We start from the raw sequence: 24,743 nt of genomic DNA on the forward strand, positions 1-24,743 counted from the left end.
CGCTCCCCACGCCAGTGGTGGTCATTGTTTATTTAGAAACTACCCGTAATTCAAGTGTTTGAAACCTCTTGAGCACTTACATCTTTTATAAGCCATACGGAGTAATTGTCACTAACTTTGCAATTTTGAGGTTTTGGTGTCGTTTCATCAATGAAAAAGAGCAACTATAAGCATTTTATCAAGAGCTAGAAGGAAATATCCTGAGACTTTACTAGCCAACCAATTTGTCTGTGGGAACCCAGGTGGCATAGTGGTTAAGTTCTACAGCTGCTACCAGGAGGTTGGCAGTTCAAATTCACCAGGTGCTTCTTGGAAACTCTGTGGAGCAGGTCTACTCTGATCTACCAGGTTGCTATGAGTCTGAATTGACTTGACGGCAACAGGTTTAGTTTTTTTGTTTTATTTTGTCCATGTCTCTCTGTCCATTTCTTACAGGTCTAATGCCTCCGATTACAAAATACACTTTTTTTTTTCATAACTGAAAATATATCCCTTTCCAAAGGTTAAATTAGTATAAATTTCTTAATTAGAAATAAGCACAAACACATACAAATTTAAAACATTTACAGATCAAAACTATGATACATACAAGCAGTGCCCTGCAATGTTTCTCAGGAGTCATTTTTTCTGAAAGATAAATTGTCATCCTTACGTCCTTTTTAGTAAATTGTAAAAGGATTTCTTCCAGGTTCTACATTTTTAACAAAATTTATCACATAGACTTTATGATTTAAGACACAAAGGTAATCTTGCACGCTGTGCGTAATTCTTAGCCTTATTGGTGTTAAGAATCTACTGAAGTAGAAAAACTACCAAATTCATTATCCATGATGATAATAAATAACAAGTTTACCTAATTCTTAAAACAAAACAAACAAAAAACTAAACCCATTACCGTCGAGTCACCTCCGACTCATAGTGACCCTACAGGACAGAATAGAACTGCCCCGTAGGGTTTCCAAGGCTGTAGTCTTTACAGAAGGAAGCAGACTGCCACATCTTTCTCCTGCAGAGCTACTGGGTGGGTTCAAGCTGCTGACCTTTTGGTTAGTAGCCAAGTGCTTTAATCACTGTGCCACCAGGGCTCCTACCTAATTCTTAACCCTGAGCAAAATACATTGAGGGAGAGTTTCTGGGAAGACTGGGTAACAAAGCAGGGAAACAAACCAAAATGCATGCATGTTGAATAAAAAAGAACCACAAAAGTTAACAGTCTATGTGCTTGAGTTTGCTTGGCTACTTTCAGACAGTGACATTTCCTCAGTAAACACAAACGGTTCCAGCAGCCGAAAGCGTCCTTTTAGGGATGGAAAGGACTTGGCTAGCCTATACATCCTGACACGTAGCTTCAGCGGGGTCCCTGATGGCAGTGACTTCACTTTCCCACTGGATGATGACAGGGACTTCCACACTTCGGAAGCTTTGCTCTGGAAGACTTTTGTTCTAACAGTGTAGAAGAGAAAAATCTGAAATCCCTGCAGATAGAATGAAAGTTTGATGTGAATGCTGGGATACAGAATCAAGGGAGAGAGTCTATTTTACCCCACCACCGACCCATCTCACTTAGCCCAACTCCCCCACTTTGTGGCTACTGCACACATTTTCACCTGAGAGGGTGGAGACAAAGTCCTTCTCATATACAAAATGCTAAGTGTAACAGTCGTGGAGTCAGAGACATGGCTAAATTCAGGTCCCCGCTTCCCACTTGCTGGCTGTGTAACTTTGCTCATGTTTTCTAATCTCTATGATCTTCAGTTTCCTGAAAGAAGCAGTTTGGCTATGTGATCCCTAATTCTTGTCCAGTTCTAACATTCTACGATCCCACATTTGTTGGAGTTTTAGTAATATAGCTAGAAACCTGGTGCACCTAAGAGCAACATTTTTAAAAGCAACATTGCTTTTTGCACTTCACCTATGAACACCAGATACGTATGAGGAATTAATCCACAAAAGGTGAAGTACTATTTTCTGAAAGTTTTAAAAGTAGAAAATACCACTTGCTGAACAGACACTTGCTTCTGTTGTCTCATTTATGCAGTAGTTAAGAGCTTGTCTGCTAACCAAAACGTCGACAGTTCAAATCCACCAGCCACTCCTTGGAAACCCTATGGGGCAGTTCTGCTCTGTCCTACGGGGTCATTATGAGTTGCAATCAACTTGATGGCAACGGGTTTGTTTTTATCCCCATTTTACAGATGAGAAAACTAAATCTCAGATAAATTATGTGTCTTGCCTAAGACTTCTTGTCATTGTTAGCTGCAATCGAGTCAGCCCCCAACTCACGGTGACCCCATGAACAACAGAATTGGACTGTTGTGATTCACTGGCTGATTTTCCAGAAGTGGATCACGAGGTCTTTCTTCCTAGTCTTAGCCTGGAAGCTCTGCTGAAACCTATTCAGCATCATAGAAACACTCAGTCTTCCACCGACAGACAAGTGGTGGCTGCGGTTGAGGTGCACTGGCCAGGAACTGAGCCCAGGTCTCCACCATGGAAGGCTAGAATTCTACCACCGAGCCACCACTGCCACCTGCCCAAGGTTACGCAACTGGTAATTGGTAGAGTGTGGAGTTGAACCCTCATGTGTGTGGCTCCAAAGTCCCTCCTCTACCCAATATATTATGCTGCCTCTTGATTGTAACCGTAATAGAAAAAATAATGCATATATAGAATCTACGATGTCCTGGGTAATTCCTCGTTAATATCCTTTGTGGAAATAACAGGTTAAACAACATGTGCGACTGAGTTGATAATATTAATAACTATCAATAATAATTGATAATATTTGATAATACCAATGCCGATTTCCTGATTTTGACAATGTAATATTGTTGTGTAAGATATGATCACTGGAGGATACTGCGTGAAGAGTACCTGGAACTCTGCACTACTTTTGCAACTTCTTGTGAGTATTAAACTATCCCAAAATAAAAGGTTATTTAAAAAAAAATCCATGAAATGTCTCCCAGATTGGATCTACATGATCCCAAGACTTATAAAGATTCATTTCTAAAACCATATCCTGTGAGTGCAGTTATAAGAGACTGTCAGAGCTACAGTAACATAGCCCAAGGACTCTGAGGGGTGACTAATAAAATCACATATTGGTAAGACAGAGACTAGTTCTCTGGCCAAAAGCAGAAGAGTAACTTGATTTTACCTAACAGGTGTTACCTAACGCATCAGAAAGAAGACCCTGATAATACAAGGGGTGTGTCTGTGCACATGGGTTTCAGCGGGTCAGAAGCAGTCATTGGCCATGCTGATTGTTCAGGGAAGAGAGGTTTTGGATTTGGGGGACATAAGAAATCTGGTCTCTAGAGAATTGTCCTCTCTTGTGGGCTAAAATATTTCATCTGACTTTTCCACTGTTTAAATTCTAATGTAAAGACAAGATTGGATCAAATTTTCCAATTGTGCAATCATTAGGAAAATATCTTAGAGCATGGAAAATCCAAAAAGATACCATCCTATGAGGCCCCATTTGGGTAAAAAATTTGGGTGGACTCCCAATATTTCTGTGTTTCATAAATCTCAAGATGTTACTTAAAAAGATGAAATGTGTGGGTCAAGCTAATTGCCATAAGCAGAAAGATTAAATTGTGCCTTTTAAGTAATAGCTGCAGCACTCAGTAAGAGTTTATTAGAATTATAGCATTCCAAATCTAGAAGAAGCCTTACATGTGAATTAATTTAGTCATTCCGCACTTGTGTACATAAAAACCACCTGGGGTTCTTGTTTAAAGTGAAGATCCTAGCTCTCACCCCCGTAGAGATTTCGATTGAGTAGGTAAGGTGTAAGGCCCAGGAATAAGCATTTTAACATACTCCCTAAATTCTGATTTGGCGTAGTGGTTAAGCACTATGGCTGCTTAACCAAAAGGTCAGCAGTTCAAATCTACCAGGCACTCCTTGGAAACTCTATGGGGCAGTTCTACTCTGTCCTATAGCAACAGGGTTTTTTTAATTTTTTTTTTATTCTGAGGTAGGTAATATTCAGACCCACTTTGAGAAACACTGTCTATTTTAATCCCATCCTCATTATATTTTTATATAATGAGACTTGTCTAAAGTCCTAAGAATCATTAATGGTGAGGCTGGAATACAGACTAAATAAGATGACAGTGCTTTGCCACAAAGCCACCCTCAATTCTGCCATGTAATACTAATAGTTTGTAATGAGCCTCTCCCCCACGTGTCTGTCACTTTGTCGTACTGTGGGGGCTTGCGTGTTGCTGTGATACTGGAAGCTATGCCACTGGTATTCAGGTACCAGCACAGTCACCCAGGAAGAATAGGTTTCAGCTGAGCTTCCAGACTAAGACAGACTAGGAAGAAGGACCTGGCAGTCTACTTCTGAAAAAGCATTAGCCAGTGAAAACCTTATGAATAGCAGTGGAACATTGACTGATATAGAGCTAGAAGATGAGCCTCCCAGGTAGGAAGGCACTCAAAAGATGACTGGGGAAGAGCTGCCTCCTCAAAGTAGAGTCGACCTTAATGATATGGATGGAGTAAAGCTTTTGAGACCTTCATTTGCTGATGTGGCATGACTCAAAATGAGAAGAAACAGCTGCAAACATCCATTAATAATTGGAACCTGGAGTGTACAAAGTATGAATCTAGGAAAATTGGAAATCGTCAAAAGTGAAATGGAATGCATAAACATAGATATCCTAGGCATTAGTGAGCTGAAATGGACTGGTATTGGCCTTTTTGAATCAGACAATCATATAGTCTACTGTGCTGGGAATGACAACTCGAAGAGGAATGGTGTTGCATTCATCGTCAAAAAGAACGTTTCAAGATCTATCCTGAAGTACAACGCTGTCAGTGATAGGATAATATCCATACGCCTACAAGGAAGACCAGTTAATACGACTATTATTCAAATTTACCCACCAACCACTAAGGCCAAAGATGAAGAAACAGAAGATTTTTACCAGCTGCTGCAGTCTGAAATTGATCGAACATACAATCAAGATGCATTGATAATTACTGGTGATTGGAATGCTAAAATTGGAAACAAAGAAGAAGGATCGGTAGTTGGAAAATATGGCCTTGGTGATTGAAACACTGCCAGAGATTGAATGATAGAATTTTGCAAGACCAACGACTTCTTCATTGCAAATACCTTCTTTCACCAACATGAACAGCGACTATACACATGGACCTCGCCAGACGGAACACGCAGAAATCAAAATGACTACCTCTGTGGAAAGAGACGATAGAAAAACTCAATATCATCAGTCAGAACAAGGTCAGGAGCCGACTGTGGAACAGACCATCAATTGCCCATATGCAAGTTTAAGGTGAAACTGAAGAAAATCAGAGCAAGTCCATGAGAGCCAAAATATGACCTTGAGTATATCCCACCAGAATTTAGAGACCTTCTAAAGAACACATTGGACACTAGTGACCGAAGACCAGATGAGTTGTGGAATGACATCAAGGACGTCATCAATGAAGAAAGCAAGAGGTCACTGAAAAGACAAGAAAGAAAGAAAAGACCAAGATGGATGTCAGAGGAGACTCTGAAACTTGCTCTTGAGCGTCGAGCAGCTAAAGCAAAAGGAAGAACTGATGAAGAAAAGAACTGAACAGAAGATTTCAAAGGGTCCCTCGAGAAGACAAAGTAAAGTATTATAATGACATGTGCAAAGAGCTGGAGATGGAAAACTGAAAGGGAAGAACACACTCGGCATTTCTCAAGCTGAAAGAACTGAAGAAAAAATTCAAGCCTCGAGTTGCAATAGTGAAGGATTCCATGGGGAAAATATTAAATGACGCAGGAAGCATCAGAAAAAGATGGAAGGAATACACAGAGTCATTATACCAAAAGAATTAGTCGATATTCAACCATTTCAAGAGGTGGCATATGATCAGGAACCGATGGTACTGAAGGAAGAAGTCCAAGCTGCTCTGAAGGCATTGGCGAAGAACAAGGCTCCAGGAATTGATGGAATATCAATTGAGATGTTTCAACAAACAGATGCAGCGCTGGAGATGCTCCCTCATCTATGCCAAGAAATATGGAAGACAGCTTCCTGGCCAACTGACTGGAAGAGATCCATATTTATGCCTATTCCCAAGAAAGGTGATCCAACCGAATGTGGAAATTATAGAAAAATATCATTAATATCACATGCAAGCAAAATTTTGCTGAAGATCATTCAAAAACGGCTGCAGCAGTATATCGACAGGGAACTGCCAGAAATTCAGGCTGGTTTCAGAAGAGGATGTGGAACCAGGGATATCATTGCTGATGCCAGGTGGATCCTGGCTGAAAGCAGAGAATACCAGAAGGATGTTTACCTGTGTTTTATTGACTATGCAAAGGCATTCGACTGTGTGGGTCATAACAAACTATGGATGACAATGAGAAGAATGGGAATTCCAGAACACTTAATTGTGCTCATGAGGAACCTTTACATCAATCAAGAGGCAGTTGTTCAGAGAGAACAAGGGGATACTGATTGGTTTAAAGTCAGGAAAGGTGTGCACCAGGGTTGTATTCTTTCACCATACACATTTAATCTGTATGCTGACCAAATAATACGAGAAGCTGGACTACATGAAGAAGAATGGGGCATCAGGATGGGAGGAAGACTCATTAACAACCTTAGTTATGCAGATAACACAACCTTGCTTGCTAAAAGAGGACCTGAAGCACTTACTAATGAAGATCAAAGACCACAGCCTTTACTATGGACTGCACCTGAACATAAACAAAACAAAAATCCTCACAACTGGACCAATGAGCAACATCATGATAAATGGAGAAAAGATTGACGTTGTCAAGGATTTCATTTTACTTGGATCCATAATCAACAGCCATGGAAGCAGCAGTCAAGAAATCAAAAGACGCATTGCATTGGGCAAATCTGCTGCAAAGGACCTCTTCAAAGTGTTGAAGAGCAAAGATGTCACCCTGAAGACTAAGGTGCACCTGACCCAAGCCATGGTATTTTTCAATCACATCATATGCATGGGAAAGCTGGACAATGAATAAGGAAGACCGAAGAAGAATTGATGCCTTTGAATTGTGGTGTTTGTGAAGAATATTGAATATACCATGGACTGCCAAAAGAGCGAACAAATCTGTCTTGGAAGAAGTGCGGCCAGAATGCTCCTTAGAAGCAAGGACGGCGAGACTGCGTCTTACATACTTTGGACATGTTGTCAGCAGGGATCAGTCCCTGGAGGAGGACATCATGCTTGGCAGAGTACAGGGTCAGCAGAAAAGAGGAAGACCCTCAACGAGGTGGATTGGCACAGTGGCTGTAACAATGAGCTCAAGCATAACAAGGATTGTAAGGATGGCGTAGGACTGGGCAGTGTTTGGTTCTGTTGTGCATAGGGTCGCTATGAGTCGGAAGCGACTCGACGGCACCTAACAACAACAACAACAACGAGCCTCTATGGTTGTGTGCCTTTCTTAAGCTGGAAGAAGAGAAAATATCCTTGACTATGACTTCTTTCAGATTCTTCTTAAATTCCTGCTCACTTGAGGCAACAAGCCCGTGGGCTAATTGGCAAATCCAGCCCAAGCTTACCCTATTTATTACCTTTCTAGGGAGTTCATTGAATGTCCATAAGAGCAGAGAACTGCCCCACATACATTCAAATTCAGCGGCAGGCACACACCCATTGTCCAAGAGAGTTATTCTCAAAAGGCACTAGAGAGGGCTGCCTGGGATAGAGGGTGGGGTGCTTACAAACATTAAACATGATGGTGGCAATTTCAGATAGCCAAGCAGTTCCCCACACTGCACTATACAGACTTGTCATCAAGTCTGTCAACTGTGGTCAAGTCAACTTTACCTAATCCCCTTCCAAACAATTTTCATTTTTTATCAAAAACTTTGCTCTGTGATGACATTTTGTCAAAGCCAGAAACAACCAAAATGATACCAGCTTCACACAGTTGTTGTTTGCAGTGACTTGATGGGTCAAACCATGCAGTCCTCTTCACAAAATACTGGGGAAGTATAGGACCCTGGTGGCACAGTGGTTGAAACACTCTGCTGCTAACCGAAAGGTCGGCAGTTTAAACCTGCCATCTGCACCACGGGAGAAAGATGTGCCAGCCTGCTTCCATAAAAATTCCAGCCTTGAAAACCCCATAGGGTAGTTGTACTGTATCATATACAGGTGGTCCTTGACTTACGACAGGGTTCCATTTGACAACTCTGTCGTCAGTCAGTTCTGATGTAAGTTGAATGCCTTTTTTTTTTTTTAACTTTTCATTATTATTGCCTTTTACTATTAATATCTTTATAAACCTGATCTTTGTCTTTGGGAGTTGGAAACATCACATATTAATATCTGCAAATAAACATTTGAGAATGACAATATCAGCAAATTACATGCTGCAACATATGCAGTACATATTACTGATGATAAGAAGTACAAAACAAAAACAACAGACGGTTTTAAGCGTGGTTTGTTGGGGCTCGAATACATTGTAAGTTGGCGACTACCTGTAGTGTCACTATGAGTCAGAATGGACTCAAAGGTACACAATAACAACAACAACATAGGAGCCTGAGTGGTACAAGTGGTTTACTAGTGGTTCCAGCAGCTCTGTGGAAGAAAGTCCAGACAAGTGTTTCTGTAAAGGTTACAGTCAACAAAACTCTATGCAGCAGTTTTACTCTGTAACAAGTGGGTCACCATGAGTCCGAATCAACTCAACAGCAACGCATTTTCTTATAGCCCATCCTGGTTTTGAAGAAGACACTATCTACTGTGAAAGATATACACAAGCATGCTTCCTGCATGCAGAGGGCTGATACTCTAGTTGAGGAAGTGAGACTTCCATGCATAAAAAGCTAATTTTAAAGTAAAAGACGAGACCAATGCGTTTACAAAACTATAGTAATTCTATTGTACTTGATATTAAATTATATTTATTTAATTTATAGTCAAATTAATACAGCTAGAACTAAAGCCATCACTTCAAAGACATAAAGTCTATGAATAAATTAATAGTATATGGATGGTACCAATGTCAATTTCCTGGGTTTGGTCACGTATTATAATCACATAGTATGGTATCATGGGGGAAGCTGGGTAAAGGATACTCTGAAACTCTCTGTACGATTTTTGTAACTTCTTATACATCTAAAATTATTTCAAAATAAAATTTTTTTCTTAAAAAAGGGATGGTATAGGGATGGGAAGAACAAAAGAAAAGAGAGAAGAATATAAATAAATATGCTTTAAGAACAGAAAATGCTTTAAATATAAAGGCATACAAAAGTTGAAAATAAAGGAACGAAAAAAATATATACTATACGAACAGTACGCAAAAGAAGAGGCTGGCGTATATTAAACCCCCCTGGATATAAGATAAAGTAACTTCATGACAGAATATTATAAGAGTTAAAGGGACGTTTCAAAATGATGAAAAGGCCAGTTCAACCAGAAGGCATAGCAATCATAAACGTATCTAAAAGCGCAGCTTCAAAATACATGCAGCAAAAACTGACAGAATTAAAGAGAGAAATAGACAAATATCCAAACATAGTTGGAGATTTTAACACTCCTCTTTCAGCAACTGAGAGAACCAGATAAAAATATTGGTAAAGACAGAAGACCTGAACAACGCTGACACTTTAACCTTACTGATATTTTTAGAACATTACACCCAAAGACTACAGAATACATGTCCTTTTAAAGTGCAAAAGTTCTCCCCACCCCCAACTAAGATAGACCAAATGCTGGGACATAAAGCAAGCCTTAATTAATTTAATAGAATTGAAAGAAAAAAATTAGCCATCCTTACAGGGGTCCAAGCTCCATCAATAACTGTAACATTGTTCATACCACGAACCTGCTGCATTGGGAGAAAGGAAAGGAGGTGTTTCCTAAGCTAGTTGCTTGAAGAAATCTCTTCTACTCAGAACAGAGGGACTCAAACGGCCCGAGCCATGGCATTTACATCGTACGACCACCAGCTCAGGAGAGGGTGTAGTAGGGTGTCATAGACAGTTGGTGAGCAATCATTGCTATGCATTTCCTTCCTCTTCCCCCAAGGCATATGAAAAATAATCAAAAACCAAACCCACTGCCCTTGAGTGATTCCAACTCCTAGTGACCCTATAGGACAGAGTAGAGCTGCCCCATAGGGTTTCCAAGGTTGTAAATCTTTACAGAAGCAGACTGCCACGTCTTTCTTCTGCAGAGCGGCTAGTGGGCTCCAACTTCTGACCTTCTGGTTAGCATCCCAGCACTTTAACCACTGCACCACCAGGTCCCCTTATATGAAAAATACCCACCCAAACCAAATCTACTGTCCTCAAGCAGATTCCGACTCACAGTGATCCTATCGGATAGAGTAGAACTGCCCCATACGGTTTCCAAAGCTGTGCATCTTCACAGAAGCAGACTGCCACAACTTTTTTCTGCAGATTAGTTGGTGGGTTTGAACCACTGACCTTTCAGTTAGCACCTGAGTGCTTTAACCAGAGTCCTCTAACGGTAAGCAACGGCCTTCCCATTTCCCAAGGCCATTGCCATCGAGTCGAGTCAACACCTAGCAACCCAACAGGACAGAGTAGAATGGCCCCATAGGGTTTTCTTGGCTATAATATTCATGGGAGCAGACAGCCACATCTTTCTCCTGCAGAGCGGCTGGTGGGTTTAACAGCCAACCTTTCAGTTAGCAGCCAAATGGCCTTCAGGGAACTTCAAAAGGAGAAAAGTTTGGTCTGGGGTGGTGTCATCTCCACCTCTGCGTGGTCTGCTGCTTCCAGACCAACCCACACCATACCTGAGTAGCGTTCAAAATGCAGAATATGGAGCTGACAATGCCACTGATGTTCTCGTCCCCAATTAGCATGAAATATGCCAGAAACCAGGTAATTCCCAAAACCACAGCCACAGACAATGTGCTGAGAATCTTCTTCATGGATGAAACCTTTTTTGTGCTAGATGAGAGAAAGCAAGAAAGAAATACAGTTCATTCAGGTGTCTCCTTATCACTATTCATTGTCACCCACCTACTTAGAATACATATTCAACTGCCCATAGACTCTCCATTTAACAACATCATGCCTCAGGTGGGCAAACTTAAGTCACTCCGGAGAAAATCTGATTTAGCAAGCTTTATGAAAAAAATATACTGATACAACAATAACAAGGGGGAAAAGTACAAACAAACAAAAAAATTATATCGATAGCTGCTTAAAAAAGCTCAGGCATAAACAGTTCCTTAAATACTATTGCAAGCAAATTTCACTATGAATCAACTTTTCATTAGAACAGAATTTTAATTTAGTGATTACTACTACAAGAGTAGCCAGTGAGGGTTTCCATTTTGGGGCCTTCCTGTGCCTTTGGTTGACAAGGGACAGAAACATGATTAAGGTGTAGAGTGATCCTCTTCCTTCTTGTGCTCTCACTTTTCTCACCTGTAAAATGGGGATAGAGTAGTAGCCAACTCATAGATTTGGAAATGTGAAGTGAGAGCAGACAGAAAGTACCAACTAATATGTAGCAAGATTTTGGTAAGTACTTCCTATTAATAATCATGATGATGATGATGATGATGATGATAATATTTATCACAGTCATCCATAATAAAATATCAAGAAGCTTTCTCTTAACAAGAGAGGCTTGCTTGTATCATTTGATCTCTTTTGAAATGTAGTGCTTCTGGCTTTTCTCCTCTCTTGTAATATATTTGTTGAAACAGAATAATATAAGTCTCCTGTTTGAGAAGAGAAACTATGAAACCAGAAATGGGAGTTGACATAATCTAATCAAATCTGATAAAAGAGAGACTATGAAACAAATTACCTGGACATAAAGGGACTTTTAAAAAATTCAGCTAATGTGGTATAAAAATGTATTAGTCACCAATGGGAAAAAAAAAAACCCTTTGCCGTTGAGTCGATTCCGACTTACAGCGACCCTATAGGACTGACAGAGCTTCCCCACAGAGTTTCCAAAGAGTGGCTGGTAAATGCGAACAGCCAACCTTTCGGTTAGCAGCCAAGCTCTTAACCACTGTGCCACCAGGGCTCCACCCATGAAAGAAAAACTAAAATTTAAAACACAAAGCTTTGGATATCTCATTAATAAAAATCAAATGAAGGCTCCAAGTAAACCTAAACGTAAATATAGATACTCGTTCTATATCAAAAATGACAGATTTCTCTCTTGTTGTTGTCTTCGTCGTTTTTTCACTTTTGGTTAAGAAATAATTACTTTCTTGCTGTCTGATTCTCTTATTACCCATTAAAACAGAAGTCCTCTGTGTTTGTATGGTCCTCAACAATTGTAAAATACATTTTACCCAGCTATAAGAGGTCATAAAGTATCAGAGATCACGATACTTGCTGACCACTTCAAAAGTTTCTGAATTTAGCACGAACTCTCTGAAATTTTCCTCTAGCAGGAGAGCTCCTCTTGCAAAAGCTATGAAAAGGCGCAATAGCTTTCAGTTTTTGAGATGGCTTTTCTGGATACCTATCCAACTCGACGGCAACAGGTTTTTTTGTTTTTATCTCCATTTTGCGGAAGTTTTCAAAGGAGCTTAACTAAATATAAAAAGTGCTTCTGACCGTTACTAAACCTAAATCCAACAAGTAGCATTGTTTATATTTGGATATATTCCTCATTTCTCACTAGCCAAGGACACAGAAAGAAGTTGATTCTATGTAATGGATTAAATTGTGTCCCCCCAAAACACGTGTGCACTTGGCTAGGCCGTGATTCCCAGTATTGTGTGGTTGTCCATCATTTTGTCATCTAATGTGATTATCCTATTGTTGTAAATCCTAACCTCTATGATGTTAATGAGGCCATTATGTTAATGAGACAGGAGTTAATCTACTGGATTAGGTTGTATCTTCAGTCAATCTCTTTTGAGATATAAAAGACGCAAGCAGAGAGACAGGGGGACCTCCTACCACCAAGAATGAAGAACCAGGAGGGGAGTGTGTCCTTAGGACCTGAGGTCCCTGCGCTGAGAAGCTCCTAGAGCAGGGGAAGACTGATGACAAGGATTTTCCCTCAGAACCGACAGAGAGAGAAAGACTTCCCCTGGCGCTGGCACCCTGAATTCAGACTTCTAGCCTCCTAAACTGTGAAAGAATAAATTTCTCTTTGTTAAAGCCATCCACTTACGGTATTTCTGTTATAGCAGCACTAAGTAACTAAGATATTTTGTAATTAAGAGTACCCTTGTCATCCTTTTGTCCTGCCTGTTGTGAGGGAAGGCCCTCAGCGAGATGGACTGACACAGTGGCTGCCACAATGGGGTCCAGTGTAACGAGGATTGTGAGGATGGCCTGGGACAAGGACAATGTTTTGTTCTGTTGTATACAGCACCAGTCTGAGTCGGAATCAGCTCGACGGTACCTAATAACAATAACAGCTCTCAGAAACAGCTACATAATTTGCAGGGCCCAGGGCAAAATGACAGTACTGGCATTTTGTTTAAAAATTATTAAGAATTTCAAGATAGCAAGAGCAGAGCATTAAACCAAGCACGTGCAGCCACACAGGGTGCATCCCATGAAGTTTGCCCTGCCAACTTAGAATATAAGAAGAGAAAAGGCTACTAATTGTAGTATAATCTGAAGAAAATAATGATTTCCTCTTCCCTTCCATGTTCCACCACCCAACATTCCTAACATTGTATCTGCCAGAGGGTTCAGTTCCCTAAAGCTTCCACCATATGATTTGCTAGAAGCCCTCATTGAAATGTTTATGTGTAACATAAGGGACACTCTCTAGCTCCATGGTTCCTTTTGTTTTTTTGGAAAAGGACCACTTTTTAAGACTGTCAAACAGTTTCTCAGAAACCTCTGCCACATAACTTTTTTTGTCCCAAAGTGCATATTGAAAGAACAAAGCTTGGTGCACCTAAGATTTACAAGCCTCTGGAGATAACTCTGAATCGTATCAGGACCTTAGGCTCATACGTTGAAGACCAGTGCTTTAGCTTTCAGCTAATATCAAGCATTTCTTATGAACTTAAATAGAGAAAGTACTGGTCAAAGAGGCTCCAACGTATGAGGAGACAGTAGAGGAGAAGACCATATAACAGTCATGACAATAAAGTAGAAATGGGCTGGAAGGATGGGCATTGGCTGGTAAAACCTGACTAAACCTCAAAAACATTAGATTTTATATTTTCATAGCGATTAAGAAAAATTCAGAGAAAGATTGGAGAATGCAGTAGATTGCAAAAATGGATGCCATCTTTTGGAAGTGAATCTATTTCTATATCCCTGGAATCTGACCACGTGACTTAATCTGACCAGTGGGACATTAGCAAATATGCCGCAAGCAGAGGCTTAAAGACACTTGCTTATTTGAACTTGCCCTCTTACTGCTGTTTGGAACCCTGAGACTATGATGTGAAGATGCCCAGGCTGGTGTAATATAGGACGAGAGACAATGTGGAGCAGAGATGAACTTTCCCAACTGAGCCCCCTCCCCTAATACCTACCAGACTGCCAACCAGACATGAAAGTGGGCCATCCTAGGTCATCCAGCTGCATGCGAACTGACCAAGACCAGAACTGCTCAGCCAAGACTCAAACTAATGACAAATAATATATATTTTTCATTCTAAGCCACTAAGTTTTGGGGTGCTTTGTTATGCATCAAAAGCTAACTGATGCACAGATGACACTTTTTTCAACAATTAGCTTAGCATGCTATCATTGTAACTAGGCCAATTTAATAACCATTGACTATCATCAAAAACTTAGAAATACAGCTGGGTTTGGTTGGTGCCTGCAGCCAAAAGTGTTACTATATAATATCAAAAAAATATAACTTAATTTGCAATAGGTTAAGAAGACTTCACCAGGGTTTTTCTGCATTGCTACTAAAAGATAAGTTTTAACGATTATTGGTAATAGTATTTTCCCCTCAATGTGGAATGTCATTCCTACAGGAATGTTGATACTTACCCTTGATCTGTAAAGCCATGTATTTAGGATTATTTTTCCACTAGTGACGGTTGTTTGCACTCATCTATTCACACCAAGTAGATCAATTTGGTGATCAACAAAGCTTACCGATGTGCTTACAGTAAGTCTACTTGGGTCGAGCAGAGTCTCGTGGAATCAAAACTGAACTCATAGCCTCATTAGCAACACGTTCTAACCGACTGAATGCTGGAGGGCAGGGAGAAATGTGTGCCTATGTGTGTAATTAATAGTTTTTATTCTTACTTGGTGGCATAGTGGTTAAGTGCTATGGCTGCTAACCAAAAGGTCAGCAGTTCAAATCCACCAGGTGCTCCTTGGGAACTCTACGGGGCAGTTCTACCCTGTCCTATAGGGTCACTATGAGTTGGAATTAACACGATGGTGATGGGTTTTATTCTTTTTCTTTCCAACTGAACGTTCTTGCTGTACATCAGGATGACAAGGCAAATGCGCGATATGTGATCTAAAATCAAAAGAAGCTTATGACCTAAAATAAAACGGCTTAACTAATGCTAAAAGCTCAGTGTGTAACCTTTAACACAGAAACTCTGTTGCTCAGGAACCAACCGTATTATTAAGGCTTTGTGATTTGGCTAAGGCTGTTAATCAGTAACCAAACCTTACCTAAAACTCTGTGTTAGACCTCTCCAAGAAATCCTATGCTCTGGGCGAGGTCATGGTTAACACGCCGCTCGCAACAGGAGCCCTCATGCCATTTTGTGACCAGTCACGAGAACTCCTTCACAAACGCACATTTTGTAATTATGTCTTTTAGCCAATCAATGTGTGCTAGTTGAATTAACATAACCAATAATATTAAAGGTCACGCTTTACCTAGTCCTGCCTTTGACTGACTTCACCAATCAGAATATGATGTTTGTAGTTCCTCATAGACAATGTAACTATGGTTGGTTTGTACCCCTCCCTTTGGAATTCATGAGTTTCAGACCCTGAGGTTTTCACAATTCCCTTATTAGAATAATACACTGACTTCAATAAATCTCTTTAATTTTACTTTAATAGAGTTGGAGAATCTTTTCTCTACAACATTTGGCACAGTCGGTAAGGTTTGGAGACATCTCCACCCGGCGAACCTGAAGAGCTAAGAAACTGGGAGCCCCTTGTGCCCCCTCCCCTTTCCTCGGACCCCTCGGGACCTGCCGGAAGGCGAATGCTCCCGAAATAGAACCCCAAGCATTTCCGTGCAGATCTTTGGGATTTATCCAAGCCACTCTCCGCTTTCACTCTCCTGTTGGTGGCTGAATGAGATTGTTAGAGGTTTATGGTTTTAACTAAGGTTTGGGTGTTTCTGTTAGGTGCGTTCACACTCATTTTTATTTTTTTCTCTCAGTTTTCTTTTTTCTAATTCAAGGTTTGAGGTTTCGGTCTTTCATCTTTCTTCAGGCTCTGGACATTTTGAGAGCTCCTTTTTTCCTTAACCAACGTTTCGAGCCTTCGCTGTTATTTTCAATGTGACAAGATTGCTACCTAGCGGTTGTTTTAAAAATTGCAGGCTCCGCGTCTGAACTAGTCTCTCGTTTTAAGCCTGACAAGGCCGTTTTTGGAAGTGCTCCTGAGTTTCATAAGCCTCAAAATACCCTAGCAGCTGAATCCTCTGTTAGATTTTAACTAGACCCTGGGAGTACCAAAGTTCTCAGTCTGTCTCTTGAACTTGTCTTTTGCTTCTGTTCCCGGTTTGAACATCTTGTAGAAGCTTTGAGCAGGACACGTCCACTATCTAGCAGACGAAAGGTTATAACTCTCCATGCAAACCTTTATCTTTTGTTTCTCTAGGGGTGCATCAGGCTCAGCACACCTTTTGGTCGCCAGCACCTACAGTTTACTTCATCAGTGCACAGTCAGGTTTGGTGCATGTGAGGATTGTGTCTGTTGGCTTGGTGCAAGTCCTGATTTTCTGAACATACAGGTTACTTAGTAAGACGAGGAACGTCAACTTGACCACTGGCATGCACTTGTTAAGAGAAATTTAGCATTTGACTTTGAAAAATTGAGTTCTCTGTACAAATTAGAATTTAAAAAAAAAAAAACCCATTGCTGTTGAGTCGATTTTGATTCATAGCAAACCTATAGATTAAACCAAAATCAATATGTTAAAAACCTAAGTTTCTTGTCTTATATGGTATTATACAAGCCTGAGTTTGGAGCTGGCCTCACAGACAGGTAAATTTATATAGTTTTTCTGTTTCATGTTGTTAAAGAGCTTGTCTCTAATGTTGTTTTAGTTTTGGTCTTTTATCAAATTTAAGGCTGGCATTTACTGTTTTTCATAAGGCTGTCTTTTCTCTTCCAAGGAAACTTGCTTTTAGTGCCTGGAATTTTTTGGTAATTACTCTAAGAAACTTTAATATAGATTGGTATATTAGAAAAGTGCACTAAAAAATGATGAATTATTTATTTTAATGGGCATAACAAGGCCCTAAAAAGACACAAATTATTCTAAAATGCTTCTTTAAAGGATCCTAGAAGATAAGGTTATAAAAATATGATAATCTACTACTTCTGGACTGTGTTATTAAATTAGATTTCAGTATTTCTTCAAAGAATGTAGTCTAATTGGCTTAATAATAAAAAGTGTTGATATAAGTTTAAAAGTCCAAATATTTCCAAAAATTAATAAAGGTGAATTTGTTCTGACAAAGATTTTTATATTCTGTCATACATCAATCTTAAAAGCAAAACCTTTCTAAGTAATTTAAGCTAAGTATTACATAAAATGTTTTATATTAAAAAAAAAAAGAGAGAGGTAATTTCCAAGACCTTTAGGCAACTTACTGATATTAAATCAAGTTAATATCCAAGTTTATACTCTTTTTATGACAGAGAAAAGATACATATTTATATATAGGACTGCTGATAACTATGCTCATTATTGCCCCTTAAAAGATTGTAGAAAAGACAAAGTTCAAAAAATTTATAAAAAAGGAAAATTTATTTGATATAATCAGGTATCTGTCTGGCTAAAATTTAATAGGTTTATTTATGGAATGTTTAAAAACTTTTAATATCAAATACCATAAAACAAAAAATTGGGTTTCTCACTGTTAAAATAACACTATTTTCTTTGATTACTAGGTTGAAAAGTTAATTCATTTCTTATGCAATCTGCCTCAAAGACCACGGTTCATCCTGTCATTAGAATAAGATTACTATGTCAAAACATAGCTACATGGTTTTGAAAAAAATAAGGTTTTTACCTTAAAAATCCTTGATTAAATAACAAGTATTGTTTCTCAGTGATCTAAAATAAACTACTGACAACTTGAAACTTCATGGAAAGTCACAAAGAATTTTTTTCTGTTTCATAAAGAAAAAAATGCTAAAAAGCTTTATTTAATGTGTTATGAATTACATAAAACATGGTGTCAAATCTGGAAAAGTACCAAGTCTTCTTTGCCTTAAAATGTTTATGTCAGTAATATTGCCTAATACTGAACAACAAGCACATGATACTGTGTAATAATTTCATTGTTTCAATTGCTAACTTGGTTGCAACTCTCTTTTAAATCTAGCATCATCAAAGGCAATGGTTTTAGTTAGGGAATTTACAGCATTTATCCATAGTGGTTTTACTGCCATTCAAATGTTTAGCTTAATATATCCTGACTATATAGTGCTATGTTTCAAGATTATTATATATTATAGCTGAAGCTCTTTAGAAATGAGGTTAATTATTACGTTTAGGGATTTTTTTTTTCTAAAGCTTTTATTTGGTTTTACCTTTTGTAGTTAATACTCATTAGGTCTTTTCACTTTTAAGAATTATCATTCTATGTTAACCATAGCCATTTTTAAGTGTGTCATTCACAGATAAATTTTACCTTGTTGAGTCACTGAAAATGCAATAAAAAGAGACTATATCACTTTAACCAAAGATTAGACAAGACCATAAAACAAACAATAATACATGTAGCTCAACCACGTATATGAGAACAAGTGGGCACACCAGCCCGAAGGCAAGTACGAGAAGACAGGAGGGGACAGGAAAGCTGGGTGAATGGGAATGGAAAGCCCAAGGTTTCGGAGGGAAGAGTGTTGGCATGTCGTGGGGTTGGTAACCAATGCCACAAAACAGTATGTGTATTAATTGTTTAATGAGAAACTAATCTGCTCTGTAAACCTTCATCTAAAGCACGATTAAAAAACAGACTGTATCAAACTTATAAAAGGACTATAATATTTCAAACATGGATATAACTGGACTACGTAAAAATTTTTAGAACTCTTGTGTAGAAACTGGCAAGGTTTTTCAAGTTGCTACTGATCCAGAATAGCATGGGACCAAGATTAGCTACACAGACTAAAAAAACTAGGTAAACTAAAATAATTACCATAAGGTGTTTACGAAAATATAGCAGATGTTCAACGTTCTGATTTCTAAATATAAGAAACCATTTTTCTTTTCCTTCTTTCATTTTTTAATGTAAGAATCAGCTATTTTAGTTACTAGTAACAGTACATTCATTACAGACTATCATATAAATTAAAAGATGTTATGGCTCATGTCAAAATTCTGACTGAGATATACTCAAAAAATCCCACAGTTTACAAGAAATGAGCACTGAAATAACTATGATGAGTGAAGCAGTTTTTCAAAACCAAATGGCCCTCCCTTATGTTGCTTGCACCAACTCTAATATTAACTATTGTCAATCTTTAATCCAATACTCTAAGGAATGTTTTCACAGGTTAAAAGAGCTTTCGACAACTGAAAACCAAAATCTCAAAATCTGCCTAGTATTGTTCCAGTTAGAATAAACATCAGCTGAAAGACTCCCTGGAGCCTCCTTAGAAAAGACCGTATGTAGCCTTCCTTGCTAATCCTTGTGCCACCAAATTACAGGGAATAAATCCTGGATACACTTCTTCCAATTAGGACTACGTACGGTCCCTATTTAGACTGTCCAGCCAACTAAGGTGCTCGAATTCACCTGCCCCGGTGTTCAAAAGCAGATAACTGCAAAAGAAGTGGACAGCTCTAACCAAGACCACAGAGCAAGACTCCATGCAGGCAGCTAAGATTTTTATACTGTGCTTTATAATCTTTGTTTTTCTGTCTGTCTTATTTGTTCTTCACCAAGTAGATCTACTTCTATGGTAGAATATTTTATATGGGAACCTTTAAAGTAATTGCTGTTTGCCTAATACTTATAGCTTTTAAGATTACCTTATTTTATCAACTAGGATTTATAGAACAGTTAAATTAGATTAATTATTATCTTCATTTTTATTGAAATATATTATCATTGTAGGATTATGTTTAGGTTGCTTTATGCCAACTTAGCATCTTAGTTATTTTTCTGTTAATAATTGTGTTCCATCAACCCTATGATAGTAATTGAAAAGATTTTTTTTATACTAGTTACAATTTGTTGCCTTATTGCTTTTGTATATTACCTTTAAAAACCAAAAACCAACCCACTGTCATCAAGTCGATTCCGACTCATAGCAACCGTATAGGACAGAGTAGAACTGCCCCATAGAGTTTCCAGGGAGCACCTGGCGGCTTTAACTGCCAACCTTTTGATTAGCGGCTGGAGCACTTAACTGCTACACCACCAGGGTTTCCATATTACCTTTAGGCAGTATTTTTATATTATAAAGCTCAAGTATCATCAAAAGCTGCTTAGGTACATCCTATAACCCCTATGACTTTATCATTCCTTTCTGATATCTTCAGTTGGCTATCTAATAGTATAGGTTTCTGATTATGATCTCTGCTGCAAACTGGCTTAATTATATTAATAATAATAGTTCTTATTGAAATTATAAAATGTGTCATAAGAACTGATATATCTGCTTCATCACATGCTCAGAGAATTATGTATATCAACAATGCATTAGGGAACCCAAAACTAAAAAAGCTTCATAACCTAGATTAGCCATTTAAAAGAAGGTCAGGTTGTTCCTCCAATGAGGCCATACTCTATCCATTCGCCATACTGAGATCATGAAGATGGCTGCTCAGCCATAGCGCATGGACTTAATGGAGCTCCCCAGCAACCCAGGTACTGGTAGCCCCCTACTATGGCAAAAAAGGGGCTTAACATGAGAGACAAGAAAGGTATAAACTACAAAAGTTAAGCTCCCACCTGGGTGCAGCATAGTGACAAATTCATACAGAGGGAAGTATGCCCATAAGTGTGATCAAAGGATGTTCTCTGAAATCTTTGATCAAAAGGTGGGAATGACATGGGCTATAAAATCAAAAGATACTTATAATCAAGATAAAATGGCTTAACTAATGCCAAAAGCTCAGTGTGTAACCTTTAACACAGATTCAAACTCTTTTGCTTAGGAGCCAACCCTATTATTAAGGCTTATGATTAGACTAAGACTGTGAATAAGTAACCAAACCTTATTTAAAACTCTTTGTATTAGATCTCTCCAAGAAATTGTATGCTCTGGGCAAGGTCATATTAAACAATCTGTTCCTAACAGTAGCTGTCATGCTATTGTCATGCCATTGTTTGTGACCAGTCATGAGACTACCTCCATGAACATACATCTTATAATTATGTCTTTTAGCCAATCAATATATGCTAATTGCATTAACATAACCAATAATATTAAAGGCCATGCTTTGCCTTGCCCCACCTTTGACTGACCTCAATCACTGTAAAACAATCAATTATGTTTGTAGTTCCTCATATGACAGTATAACTATAGTTGATTTTACCTCTCTTTTTGGAATCCATGAGCATCAGACCCTGAGGTTGTCATGATTCCCTCATTTGAATGATATATTGGCTTCAATAAATCCCTTTGATTTTACTCTAATAGAGTTGGAGAGTCTTTTCTGTATAATATGCTTATTGGGGCCAAAAACATTATAGGAAGGAGAGAAGCAGTCCAGGCAGGAACTGTTAAACCAATAGCATGTGCCCATGTGGGCTCAGTGTTGCTAGATGTTCCAGTTTTTCAAGAGAAAATCTAATTTTTAAGTGAAATCTCCCAGTATTTAGACACAACCAATTAAAAAAATTTACAGCTGTTGTGTGATTCAAGTGACATATCTAAAATATAGCATACAGCCACAAGTTTGTAAAATGAAAATGTAATTACCAGCATCTTCTCACAAGCCTCTCATTCTTTAATAATTCAGATCTGATTTCTTGAATATTTAGGGTTTCTGGAGAAACTTTTTTTTTTTTAATTTGGTTTTGTTTTTAGGTATTAACCCAAAATTGTGCCCAGGAATACAGCAGACACACATTGTAGTACTGGTTTTGGAAGACAAGGAGAAGATCCACTTGCTGAGAGAAATTCCGTCCTGAAAACTAGGTACCCTTGCCAGTGGCCCAGAGTTTGAAAACTGTTCTAGGTGCTGTATGTGTATCAGGGAGCTGCAATGTGTTGGTGAGTCTTAACTGGAGCTTCCCCACCATTGCTCTTACCTTGTCAGATTCTGGTTGTTCTTCCACAGGACATTGACTGCGATGACCATAAATGTAACAACATTGCTGATGAGGATAATGGTAACAGGTATGAAGAATGACCACAACAATGGACTTTTTATAAAATTATTGCCTTCTGGAACTGCCAACCAGCAGCTATGGAAAAAAAAGAAATTCAGCAGGTCAAGGAAGATGTCATTAACATTATTGCTATTCACTTCACTGAAAGACCTGCTGAAGTCAATATCCATTTGCATCCTGTTCATTTGAGATGACTTTCAAGAACTCAACCCACCATAAAAGCTGGTATGGGGTAATGGAAAGGATATGGACTTTTGAGTCAGGGAAGTCCTGAATTTAAGTTTCACTCTCTGTCACTTAGTAGGTATCTGACTTTAGGCAAACTGTTGTTTTGATTTTATTTTTGAATATGTAACACATCTACATCATTCAAAATATGAAAATGTAGAAATAGACATGGACGAGATTCTCTCCCACATCCAACCCCAGCCACCCGGTTTCTATCCTCAGCCCGCAGGCATCAGTGTTTCTTGTGTATTCTTCTAGATTTAGGCTATGCATATGCCAACAAATGAATATTTTTTCCTGACTTTTAAACAAATGATAACATATGGTGCACACCTCTATACCTCACATACCAGCATATCTTAGAGATCATTATATATCAGACTGTGGTGTCCTTATTCTTTTTTAAGCTGCATATTATTCCATTGTTTTGATATACAATAACTCATGTAAATAGTCTCCTATTGATGAATTTTTAAAAATAATGTCTAAAAAAAAGTTTGAGACACTTATTTAAACTCATTGCATTTGGATTTTGTTCTTATTGGTTATGATGTTTTTTTCTCATCTGTGAGGTAAGAGTAATAGTAACCGCCTGGTATTATTGAAAGAATTAATTCATTTATTTAAAAAGGCATTTATGAAGTATGGGCTATGTGCCAGCACTGTTCTAGACACCAAGGTATTTACACTGGAACAAGATAGACAAGAGTTCCCTCCTTAATGGGTTTATATTGTAGTGGAGAAAAGTAGATACAACAAACAAGTAAACAAAATGTGAATTATGTCAGATGGTGATGTGCTGTGGGGAAAATAAAGCAGGAAGTGAGGGTAGAAAGTACAGTGTGTGTGAGTGTGTGCGTATGTGTAGGGGGTGTCTCATTTTAAATAAGAAAACCTTCATGGGAAAAAGTGATATTTGCGCAAAGGCCTTAAGTAAAGAGGAGGAAGGGTATTCCAGGCAATTGGAATAGCAAGTGCAAAGACCCTGAGGTGACTGCTTAAGAGCAAAGAGACCAGCGTGGCTGGAACAAAGTAAGTGGACGGAGTTTGTGGAAAACTGCAAATTATATGGGGGACTTGTAGGCAATTGCTTGTACTCTGGCCAAAAAGAAGACATGACACGATCTAGCTTGAGTTGTAAAAATGAGATGAGGGGAGGGCAAACGCAGAAGTAGGAAACAACAGCTAGGAGTCTATTACAAAAATCCGGGTGGCCTGGACCAGGAGAGATGTTAAGAAATAGTCCAATTCCAGACATATTTAAAAGCAAAGCAGAGGGTTTTTTTTGGCAGATTGGCTATGGATATGGGGGAATTAAGAGTGACTCCGAAGTCTTTGGCCTGAACACCTAAAAGGATGAAACTATCAATAACAGAGATGGGGAAGCAGCCTTGGGAGGGAAGGCCAGGAGTTTGCTTGTAGACTTGTTAAAACTAAGATTTCAATGAAACAGCCAAGGGTGGTATGATAGGCAGCTGGGTTAGTAAAACAACAGAAGCCCTGGCACATATTTGATATTCAGTTAGTGTTTGCTCTGTTTCTCCTTTAACACCATTATTATACAAGCCAAAGGATTTCATCATTTTGCATTGGAATGTTGCTAGAATTAAAATTATTAGAAATCATATTGCTAATCTGAAAGACTTTGGAGAAAACTGGGCTGATGTTGGTCTCTGTAATAAATTAGCTAGTGGAAAGGCCCCCTTGTACCCTATTAACACAGAATAGGCCCAACCCTAAATAAAACGGTGAGAGCCGTTTGCCTTCAGGACTTCTAGCCTCCATTTCCTTTTATCTGTAACTGTAGGACATAACATCTGTAACCCTTCTGCCATCTCCCACCTCCCATCCTATACACAGAAGAAATAGAGGTCCTCTTGGCCAAAAATTTGATGAAATCCTGGTGAGAAGTACTTTCAAAACTCTGGAATCCTCTTTGCATGGTTAAGTAAGTGGCCATCAGAATTTATAAATGGAAAAGATGGACCCATTTCTTATCCAGACAGCTTCGAGGATCACGGTTTAAAAGAGGAGGAAAGGCAGAGAAAGAGATGGGTTAATC

General features: G+C 38.8%; 1 protein-coding gene across 1 annotated transcript in view; it reads right to left on the reverse strand.

Moving 5' to 3' along the window:
- Positions 1-662: 662 nt before the first annotated feature.
- Positions 663-24,743, reverse strand: part of ADGRG7 (adhesion G protein-coupled receptor G7) — an 89,115-nt gene continuing 65,034 nt past the window's right edge. Inside the window, exons 14-16 of the mRNA XM_010598622.3 lie at positions 22,373-22,528; positions 10,778-10,934; positions 663-1,475 (exon numbers count right to left, since the gene is read on the reverse strand). Coding sequence (XP_010596924.1) covers positions 1,215-1,475; positions 10,778-10,934; positions 22,373-22,528 — 574 coding nt within the window. The 3' untranslated portion in view covers positions 663-1,214. The remainder of the gene's footprint in view (positions 1,476-10,777; positions 10,935-22,372; positions 22,529-24,743) is intronic.

Source organism: Loxodonta africana, chromosome 20, assembly GCF_030014295.1.
Source record: "Loxodonta africana isolate mLoxAfr1 chromosome 20, mLoxAfr1.hap2, whole genome shotgun sequence".
Taxonomy (NCBI): domain Eukaryota; kingdom Metazoa; phylum Chordata; class Mammalia; order Proboscidea; family Elephantidae; genus Loxodonta; species Loxodonta africana.